This window comes from Physcomitrium patens, chromosome 2 (assembly GCF_059467195.1).
Source record: "Physcomitrium patens ecotype Gransden chromosome 2, ASM5946719v1, whole genome shotgun sequence".
NCBI classification, from domain to species: domain Eukaryota; kingdom Viridiplantae; phylum Streptophyta; class Bryopsida; order Funariales; family Funariaceae; genus Physcomitrium; species Physcomitrium patens.
This window is the reverse complement of record NC_143411.1, coordinates 9,992,988-10,004,212: the sequence shown is the minus strand read 5'-3', so window position 1 is coordinate 10,004,212 and position 11,225 is coordinate 9,992,988. Positions and strand designations below refer to the sequence as shown.

Here is an 11,225-nt window from a genome sequence, read left to right as displayed (position 1 = left end):
ATTTTCTAATCTTTTCAAGTGACATAAGAGTATGTTGAGATTTTCTTTCTTTGAGATTCATGTCCTTGATAAGGTGTGGCTATAACTTCAACTTATCAATTATTAAGACAACTTCTAAAAATCCTCTATGTTGACTTAATTTGTTTTACAATATTGTTTATTGAAAAAACATGCATAATTGCGTACTATTGGAAGTGGAAAATTCTTATTCCTAAGGTAGCCAATTTAACACTTGTAGTCAACACAATTGATGATCTCTATTTAACCTTAGTTTAAATTCATATTTGACCTTTGATTGGTTGCATTGTTTTCATCAAAACTTTTGCTTCATTGTAAAGTTTTTATAAAAACAATGATGATTGAGTAATGCAATCAATTAAAAGGCCAATTTGCTTCTTTGGTTTATCCCTAAAATTTATACCCTTGATGTGTTTTATAATAAAGATAGAAAAGTTCATTAATTTTAAGATGCTTCACTAACTATCATAAAAATTAAATTATTTCAAATAGATTCCAAAGATGTCGTATTTATTTTATAAATTAATTTAGCCTTTTTTTCTTAATAATAAGATCATTAATATTAAATGTAGCTACAAATCCTTATGTGAAGAAAGTATAAAGGGTGGTTCCAGTCAGAGTTCTTACTACATTCAGTGAATAGCAGCGATTCCTGAAGGGAAGAGTGGCAATTGTTGGGTATAATTTCCACTGTAATGGATTGGAATACTGTGAAATTTGCATATTTGCAAACTTGTTAGTCTGTAAGAGTGTCGGCAACTTGCACTTCCATCTGATAATCTGAATCAGTTAAGGATTGTACCCTAAGCAACAAGATTTGTTTAGGTTTTTTTGCTACAGCATGATGTGATTAATCCTGGTTTCTAAATAGAAATACACGTCCTTTTGCTCTGCCAAGTAACTTGATTATGTATTGTGTTTGATTGAAACCGATTCATACACGCAAATTGCACTTATTTTCAGAGTTCCAAAACCTGCTTTATTCCTAGTATCTAGATTAACCAAAGGATTGAAGCCAAGACCTAGCACTTCCAAGTACAACATATTCAAGATATTTTCAAGTAATCCATAATCGATACTTGATGCCGAAGCTCTAAGGACCTAGCGTATACTCATGAACCCCACTAAGAGTCCAAAGTTGAGAATTCTAACACACATTATACCGCCTAAATGTATATGTATATGGATCATATTCATAAGAATGACGACATGTGCCTTTCAAACGCAGTCAACTCGAGGAGGAATTTATGACATTGATTAGAATTATTCCACTTCGATGCCAACACTTGAAGTCTTGAACAGAGACCTTCACATTTAAGCAGGCTCCAGAACAGATGGTTGGGATTGCTAGAAAAGCTTACTACTTGAATCATTTTCTTTGCTCAGACACACTCGAGAATCAAGTGCTTTAAGCTACATGGATTGAAGGATGAATAAAATCGAGAACCATCAGAAGCGTTCAACAGGTTGAATGCCCCATATATCCTGAGCATATTCTTGAATAGTGCGATCACTACTAAACTTGCCCGATCCGGCAGTACTCATGATACTCATCTGTGTCCATCGTGCGCGATCTACAAATGTCTTGTCAACTCTGGCCTGGAAAATAAATCACAAGTGCATGGAAAATGTTTCAGAATGCAGCACTAATCGACTATTGGATGGTGTAAAACAAAATATGAGTCATCGATAGGAAAACAGAAACCAATTGATGAAGGCCTCATAGAATGACAGCAAACACTTCAGGGATTTACCTGGGCCTCTAAGTAGCTGGCAAAATCATTACCAACAAGGTAAAAATCATCGCCACCATCGACTGTATCACAAAGCTCCTGAAAGTACTCTTTGTGGCCAAATTCACCACTACGGATCATTCTGTCATGGAGAAAAACAGAAAACAGAAAACAGATCATGAGCATGTGAATCGTCAAGAGATAGTAGCTAAATGATATGAAATAAGAACTTTACTAATAAAACCACAACCTGAATGTCGCATTACACCTATAAATGCCCATCACAGAGCTAACAGACGGATTATTTCAATTGTAGCAGCGATAATGCCAAGTACCCAGTAACACGGTGAAAATCCCGTGGTGGAATGAAATTGCGTCGTTCTGCACGTAATCGACCTAATTCATCGGCTTTAGCACCAAACATAAACTGCATAAATCATCACAACATTTGTGTTAATCACCTCAAATATATATAGAGCTCAGCATTGAAATAAACACTAGAGGGATAACAACTTCAGTTCGAAAACAAAACATGTCTTTAAAGTGAACATTTACACGACACCATTACAATGTAAGTCTGTAATCACTCCAGCCACATATAATAAAATTGTAAGAGCAGGTGAAGGACAATCACACCTGCTAATCAAACTATCTGAAAAGATGCTGCAGAACATCCTACATCCCTCGATTACTAGTCAAGCTAGATTTATCACGACTACATGACAATATATGCGTTAAACATGAACCAAAGTTGAGAGAAACTTAACAATATTCTCGTCACCAATTTCCTGTTGAATCTCATCATTAGAACCTCCTCTTGCAGCCAATAAAAGGCAACCATTCATTGCAAATTTCATGTTACTGGTACCAGATGCCTCATTTCCTACCGTGCTGCAATCCAGCATGACACTCAATAGTTAGTAGTAAGCTTCATAACTAAATAAAAAATCCGACCGAGGTTCACCTGTTAAACAAAGCCGAAAACTGACCTGATATGCTGTGACAAATCACTTGCTGGTATGACAAGTTCCGCGAGAGAAACATTATAATCTGGAATAAATATCTGCATATCAATCAAACTATCAGGATCAGTAACTGCTGGAGTATACAACTCGATTATTTAGCATGTAGGAGTTCGAACTACAAGTTTACTCACCACTTTCAGAAGATTGCCAATATCACTGTCGTCATTGATTCGTTCACCTATAGTGGTCACAAGCTTGATGATCTTCTTCGCAATCTCATAACCAGGTGCCGCCTTCCCACCAATGATACAGACACGAGGAACTACCTTCTTCTTTTCCTCGGGAGTCATATTCTGCAGGTTACACATCTTTTCAATATCACAGGCACTGAGGTGGTCTAGTGTTTAACACTAAAGGATCATATCGATCGAATAAGGTTCATCAGTTCTGTAAATTCACCGATACCAGTCCACAAGACCGCCACATTTGCAAAGGTTCAATAACAAGGATGACAGGAGAAGCAGCGGGTTTGTAACCTTAATGCAATCGTATCGGTGGATGATGCTGAGTACATTCAGAAGTTGGCGCTTGTATTCATGAATTCGCTTGACTTGGACATCGAACATGGCATCGATGCTAACCTGTATACATTTCAAAAGAATTATGAAACTATGCAAAAAAGTCATAATTTTGACCAGAGTTCCCAGCCTACATTCATACAACCAGCTTTGATTATCTACTTCTTACATAACCCGGAATACTTAGTGAATAGGCAATAGTTCGCTGTTTTGCAACAAGTCCGTATCAGATCAATGACAAGCCTATATTAAATAACAAGATATCTCTCATGAACAACTTCATAACCAACATAAGTTGGACCTAATCTGAAAAATAAATGAAATATAAAACACAAAGTTGATACTAAGGTAGAATCGAGTAGCAAATGAAAACAAGAACTGGGGGTACCTTGACACCACTGATTGCTTCAATGTACAAGGCTAAGCGTGCCTTGTTATGGCGCCGCACCTAGCACAGGAGGTGATTTGAGATTGTAGTGACATACAAGTAGCTAAAAACTGTAAAAAGATGAAATCGCTCAGACCACAGAAATTAAGCAAAATCCATTGCACGAGCTACATCGATCTAACCCTTGAAAAACAAGAGACTCAAGATAATTTCTCTACTGGTAACCAGCATAAACTGCAACTGAGAGAACTCTCGCTTTCTCAAATAAATTGATAGATTATCATGAAAGTCCCTATAATATGTGGGATTCGCAGCTAACCAGATTCCACTCTTTATGCAAAGTGGTATCACTGGCATATTGTCGAAGACCAGTGAGCAATTCAAGATTCGTTATCCAAGACTCGGTCCCCAACCATTTCGTGAGAACTTCACGTAATCCAGGATTGGAGAATGCCAACCAGCGTCGCTACACGAAAATAACGTCCACATCGAAACATCAGCTTCTGTTGTAAACTTCGATCAACTTCATCCTCCTACACTTTTATGAAAATGATAATAGCTACGCACAAGAGCATCCAAGAATGCAGAGGGACATGACTCTACATCACACTTTTCACACCTCACCTTCCGTCAGACCCTTCACTGTTATCTAAAACTGGAAGTGGCGTAAGTGCGACCGACGAATCAAACCAAAGTGTAAAGCTGTCTCATTCGAAAGACAAAATCGAATTGAAAATTGCACCTGAGTGACTCCATTTGTCTTGTTTCGAAACTTGTGAGGCCACAAGTCATAGAAATCCTGAGATTAATCCCCGCCAGTTATCCACAACAACCAAATCAACTTACAGTGTGAAGGTAAGAGTAACATACTTCCACTCCATCATTCGTACCAAGGGGGTAGAACTAACAGCATATTTTTGTTACATTGAAGTCAAGCATTCCCTAAAGTATACCTTTCTAAAGGGGAAGAACTGACCTTGAACACCGATCCCTTCAAAAGCTCGGTGTGGGACCAGGCCACACCATTGACGGTGTGGGAAGCTACTAACGCAAGAGAAGCCATTTTAATAACCTGCATTATTGACAGTTCGATATCATAAATCAAGGACTTCAAAAGCCACCTTCACACTCTCTCAAAGAATCGTATGCCTCAACGTATCCAACCACTCTTAAGTCGAACCAAGGACAGGTTGGAAAGAGTTGATTTGAGCTGCTCAATGAGGTGGTAAAGGATTGAAACATGCCTTCTTCTCTCCATCGTCAACAATCGACATGCGAGCCAAACGGTCGTAGTCGTTACCAAACTTACTCTTCACCTCCTCCAGGAAAATCGTATTTATTTTGTAGATTATCTGGAAAAAGCACGGAAGTACGAGTAAAAGTCAGCTTGTTTGCAAAGCACAAATCATCACATGTTGCATGTTTAAGATATTGCTTCTGGCGAATCTCCAAGCCATATTCCAAACAGAGGCCAAACTGGAAGAAAAAGTTAAGCCTAATTATTGTCTATTTCAGGATGTCGCTTCAAAACCTCGTCTTGTCATTTATCTTTTACAACAATCAACTAAGCAAAACAAGGCAACCGTTTTAGTTTAAGGAAATAGTGCAGGCTAGGCTCTTGATGAACGCAACTAGTTATGATAAACAATTACCTGAATATGCCGTGGAAGTAGAGCTTGTATGAGTTCAATCGGCCATTTCTCCAACATTTCCGGGAGTACTGAATGAATAGTAACAGAGAAAACTCTCGTAGTGATGTCCCAGGCCTTTCCCCACTCTAGTGACTCAACATCTACGAGCAAACGCATCATTTCTGGAACCCCGATTGTTGGATGGGTATCGTTCAACTGTATAGCTACCTGCATGGTGAGATCACCAAAGATATGCCAGAGGTTAATAAGTAGAGTTTCTTACGGTAAACAACTCGCAAGAGACCATGTATCAACAGGCAACGTCCGCCAATAAATTGTTGAGTATGAAGAAATGGGTACCTTTTCTGGAAAATCGTCAAAAGAGGAATGATTATCTTTGAAGCGACGAATAATATCTTGCAGAGTTGCTGAAACAAAAAAATATTGCTGCTTCAATCGCAGTTCCTTGCCCTGCGTGGATACTCATCAGTTAATTTAATTAAATGCATGAAAATGAAGCATGAAATTTTCATAAAAATTTTAAGTTAACTACTTTTAAACCCCACAGCCTGCCGGGGAACTACGGAACTGTAAAAAAAACATTCACAACGAAGTCATTTGCAAGTATTCACATTAAATGAAACTTGTTCAGCTCAATACTCTCAGTAAAAAAATGTACTAACTATTCAATAAACTGTCGAGAACACTTCCAAGAGAAGTTCGAAAGGTAGCAAAAGAGACCTGGTATGTTCGATCATCTGGATAAAGAACGCTGCTGATCGTCTCTGCACGTTGCTTGCTCAAAATTGCATTCACGTAATCCCCCGTATTAAACGATTGCTGAACCAACGATAAGATATCAATACACGTAAGTCTGTCAGCTATACTTCTAGAAAACGACATAGATACTCATGCTGGAAAAAATCAACTATAGCATTTAATGATGTGATAAACAACTCAAAATAACAGATTAGAGAACTAGTATGTATGAGTATATAACTAGGTCGCACGAGTATACCAAATCGAATTCTCCACTGGGTTTAGCGGCCCAGAGCCGCAGGTTGATGGTGTTGCTCGTCTTGTAACCAGGAATTGGGTTGTCGTAGGCCACAGCTTCCACCTATTTCTCATATGCACTTCCACGTATGAGGACCAGTTGTACATTCGATTATCTAAATACCTCAAATTTGATACAGGAGATGGTAATCGAATTAATGCGCGTTAAAGATATAAGCATAAAAGAGCTGTCACACTGCGCTCTGAGAACACGAGTTCACAGTATGAAACAAACAAGACAAGAGGAGGAAGTGTGGCATGTGTAGGTCTTCCAACAACCCCACTGTAATTGCCAATGTGGATGACTAGTAGATATAATCATAGATACAGAATCATAAGTCAGCTTTAGGTCATAAATTACCAGTTCATCAGGTACCCACTTGATAAGCTTCCGACCATCCACCCAATCCTCCTCAACTTTTCCAAAAAACTGTGACAACAATGTAACCGATTAGAACTTAAATAAGCCGAGCATTCATTGGCAGAAAGGCTTCATGTTAATGACTAAACCAGAGTGAATTCCAATACCTAGGATAAATGAAACAAATTATTTTGACGGCAAGAACTGAAAGAGGTCATATACCTTCACGGGATAGGTGACATGAACTCGTTCAATCTCCCACGGGTTACCGAAATTGAGCCAATAGTCTGGTTGCTCGTGCTGATAACCATCCTGCAATTGCTGCCTGAACAAACCATACTGGTAACGTAAACCATACCTGCGCAACCAGCCAAAATCTTCTGCTTAGCGAAGTTGAACCATTTGGTAACTTAAGCATGTGGCTTTCGTACTCTGAAGCCAGAAAAAATTTGAGGGAGAATGAGAATGAAAAAATGCAGCGAGTAATAGCGTGAAATGGGGAAGACCAAGTACCCCCAGGCAGAGTAGTTCATGGTGGCCAATGAGTCCATAAAACAGGCTGCAAGACGGCCAAGACCCCCGTTCCCCAATGCAGCATCTCTCTCCTACCAGTTTCTCAAAAATGTAAACGCATTCCAACGTTAGTAGCTCTGTCCTGACAGTCCTCATCAATGAAACTTGTACTAACTCCAGTGTAAAAGAAACGATGCCAAGCATAGATTAGACCATGCAAGCGGGAATATAGCTTCTAACAGGATTAGGCCCTTAACAAGGCGAACGAGGTACGAACCTGCTCAACAATAACTTCCAGATCATATCCCAGTTCCGACAGGGCTTGAGCATATTCGCCCTTAATGCCCAGATTAAATATACTATTCAGCAACGAACGCCCTGTAAACACGATATAGCTCCAGTGTAAGAACCACATTGTCCTTAACTTTATTCCAGCAAAAACTGACCTTTTGCTCTGTGGACAGAAGTATGCTTTCCAGTCAATATCTTGATATTTTCAATTTCAAACTTCGATAATTTCGCGCAATGCCACGCTCCATTGATTACCTCTATCAATCTCTATCTCGTGCAATAGAATTGCTAGCATTTGAATGGTTTAATCAACTTGACTTGCAACGCCTAACTAAAACGTTCAAGTGAAAGCAATCCTAACGCAGGGGAGACTGCTTGAAAATGGAAGCGCATACAAGTTTGAAGAGGACAAAGCCTTACCCATAAGGAACTCCATAGAAAGATAATAAACTCGCTTGGAATCATTGTCACGATAATATTGTTGGTTATCATTCCAGCTTTCAAGGAGCCTATCCCTCACGCTGTTAGCAGTAGCCTGAACACAATTAAGAATATTAGTAGAGCTGTCAGCCTCAATGCAAGAGCGAGACTCTTGCACTCAGGCATGTACACGCTTTGCATGGAGTTGCAAGTAGAGCCAGTTTGGACAGAGGAAATAACAGGAGTTGGCACCACTTATACCTGGTGATAAGTGCACGGAACCGTTGCTCATACTACTACAGAGATGATGCTAAGGTACTTGACAGATATTCGGATTTTCAGTATTGCAATAAAATTTCCCAGAGAGTGGAGACATGTCTAGCATGCATATCTAAAAGAGATCCAAGCAGCCGCAGAATATCTTCAGAAAAGAAAGACGACGGCGTTCTTCGAGCACTACCCTTCAATGGCTGAAAACAGTACTTAAAAGTTGAATACGATTCTGGCTATTGCGCTGTGTGCTGTCCGTGATTCGCACATGCACGAACAGGACTCATATACCTCGAGTAAGAGATAGCATCAATTAGTAAAGCAATGCACCTTGTAAGCTTCAAAATCATCAAATTTGAAACGAGAACGCGCAATAGTGTATTCGACATGGTCCACGATACTCTTCTGAATGCTTGGAACGTCATTCTTCAGATACTGATCCATGAGCCAAAGAAGCCGCCTACGCCGTTGAGTTTCCGGATCGCCAACATTGGGGCTGAGGTTGACATTCTTGCCAAGGTCGGACCACAAGGCCGGATTCAGAACTCTCCTTAAGACTTTCTCAACGTTCCCAAGGTACTCAGCATCCACAATTGCATTACCATCTTGATCTTGAATAGAGAACTTGTAGAAGACATTGCCATCCTTCAGGTCAACAGAAGCTTTGGCTACTTGCAGCTCGAGCGCCTTGAACTTATCTGTGATCGACGCTAAGAGACCAGGCCAATTTGGAGCAACAATCTCAATAGTTGTCGCTTTTTGATCTGTTGAAGTGTCTACGATAATTTTAATCGAATCTTCGGATGCTTCATCAATTGCTTCCGCGGATACCGACTGCGCATGAATTGTTGTTACCGAATCTCGCCCATACAAATGGGGACTCCTTCTTTGCAACTTCAAAGAACAGAAAGAGTTTGTCAAGTCATTCTCGAGAGCTCTTTGAGTGTAAGCGCTTGAAAAGGACTCTAAAGTTGCGCGACATGCGAGCTGAGGGAAATATGACGGGGAGGTTAAGGGCTTGGTTATGGTGAAAATGGGCAGGAGAGAATTTGAAGCCGATCTCTGACACAGCGCATTGGCCATCATGTCTACAAACACAAAGGAGCATTACAATCAGAAGACTGGAAACGAATCATGAATCTTTTCTGTAGGCTGCTCCTAACAGTGGTTGCTTTTGTATTTGTAAAGCGCTGACAACAATCACGGTCATCAAATAACATCCTACTAATTGCAGAGAGTGGTGATTGCGATGACAAGTACTTGCTAAAACGAGAGCATAGTGAGAACTAAGCTAACCTGTGGCGGAGACCCCGAGTCCATGCAAGGATGGAAGCAGCACCCTTGGTACTCGTTTCGAGGCAGCTGTGAAATTCGATTTCGTGCGATCAATTAAGTAGAATGCATAGATTTGAAAAATCCTGCACAATTGTACACTATCCCCCTCATCAATAACACATCCCAACGTAATGCGTTCAATAAACAGCACGCCATTCAAGACAGTGATTATCCGATGCACGATGTTTGCAACAAAGTTGAATTGCAGTCATGAGATGGGTAACATTGGAAGACAAAGATGAACAAATATTACCAGATAAACGGGTTTATCAACACCAGACCAATAAGGCCTAAACTGAAAGGTTTTGATACCTCAGATTAACGGAATCGAATTAGCTTGAGAAATCCCGTCGGAATCTGAGATTCACGTCACGAAAGCTTCACTACAGCCAACAAGGATTCCATTTTAGAGGGTGGATCACTTCAGAAATGCAACCAACCATTCATACCCTAACACAAGTACTGCTAACGACAATTGGAGCCGAAAACTTTCTGAAAACCAGCTCCAATCCCGGCGGCTTGATCCACGATCCAAAATCTCGCCCCAGAGACAAATCTAGATAAAGCTGTGAGCATCCTGTGAGAATCCCCACAAGCAGGTCTGTTGCTCTTTTGGTGGCTTTGATGCAGTTAAGAGTATATAATAGATCACAAGCAGATTCTGGTCAGTCTCTATCGATAAAGCTGGTGCGAATTTCCGTAATGGCTTGAACACAATCCACAATAACCGCAATTTGCATAAAATGTAAGAAACCGACCATTTCTCAAATCCCTCAATAGTATGCTGCAACCCACAAACCCGAGATACGAATACCTGTTAGAAAAACGCAGGCGCTAGATTTCACAACTACTTATTGAAACTGCTGCAGCATTGCAAGACTTAAGTGTGAGCGAACACGCCCTCCCCCACCATAGCCGCCATCTTTCCTGCGAACCACGAACTGAATGCATTGATGCAGAAGAGAATCAACATCCTCATTCACCCATTTTGGACGAAAAGTGTAACGAATGCTCGCAATAATCATCTGGTTCCATAACCATGGACGCTTTAACCCATGGTTTAAATTTGCCTTTTAGCCGGGTGGAGAGGCAAGCGTGGAGATTTTTCTATGCTGTAAAGGACATCCCCAATCCAGCACTTGCTGTGGTGAAGGATCGAAAGAGCAAAGCGATATCTCAGAAAGATCTTCGAAAGCTGTCCGCATCTGCTTAAGTCGAGAGATTTCGATTTAAGCCGACAAATGCATCCCGAGGTGGAAGTGATTGCATCATAAGTCTTGCACTCTAGGTTCATGTTCAAGTGTGGACTTTTCAACGCCATGATATATTCTTTATGTCCTAGCCAATAGCTCAAATGCGTGCGAACGCCATCAGATGCAAGTGTTTGAGTTATAATGCTAAGTTATCAGGTCAAGTAGAGGTCATGGTGAAGTAGAGTGACGAATAGACGACAACATCGCGAAACTCCAGCACCTGTGGAATCCAAGGGTGGTTGTAATTAGGTTTCATACATGTTGCTCACAGCCGCGGATACCACTAGAGAATGCTGTTTAGACCTGGCAATTTTTTTCTCTTTGTGACTTGTCATTCAAATTTTAGTTAGCCAAGATGACCTTTGTCTTGGCGTGTGAACTGGCCTTCTCATCCGACGTCAAGTCGTGTATCA

General features: G+C 40.4%; 1 protein-coding gene across 6 annotated transcripts; it reads right to left on the bottom strand.

Annotated features, from left to right (window-relative positions):
- Positions 1-1,251: 1,251 nt before the first annotated feature.
- On the bottom strand, positions 1,252-10,512 carry LOC112277884 (uncharacterized). 6 transcript variants are annotated; one of them, XM_090245906.1, is made up of 25 exons: positions 10,374-10,512; positions 9,813-9,937; positions 9,521-9,642; positions 8,555-9,312; positions 7,955-8,069; positions 7,521-7,621; positions 7,244-7,335; positions 6,953-7,088; positions 6,731-6,799; positions 6,332-6,433; positions 6,055-6,153; positions 5,674-5,784; positions 5,335-5,541; positions 4,927-5,034; positions 4,659-4,754; positions 4,425-4,481; positions 4,002-4,148; positions 3,683-3,742; positions 3,253-3,357; positions 2,908-3,069; positions 2,741-2,814; positions 2,519-2,642; positions 2,087-2,178; positions 1,773-1,893; positions 1,252-1,617 (listed from the first exon to the last, which is right to left on the bottom strand). In XM_090245906.1, exons 4-25 carry the CDS (start codon positions 9,308-9,310, stop codon positions 1,468-1,470), a joined length of 3,084 nt encoding a protein of 1,027 aa, XP_090102032.1. In that variant the 5' UTR covers positions 9,311-9,312; positions 9,521-9,642; positions 9,813-9,937; positions 10,374-10,512; the 3' UTR covers positions 1,252-1,467. The 6 variants fall into 6 exon arrangements, with proteins under 6 accessions (XP_090102032.1, XP_090102025.1, XP_024366463.1 ...); XM_090245899.1 differs by having other exon boundaries at positions 9,872-9,937; XM_024510695.3 differs by having other exon boundaries at positions 9,813-9,942; positions 10,374-10,511.
- Between the last annotated feature and the right edge of the window lie 713 nt (positions 10,513-11,225).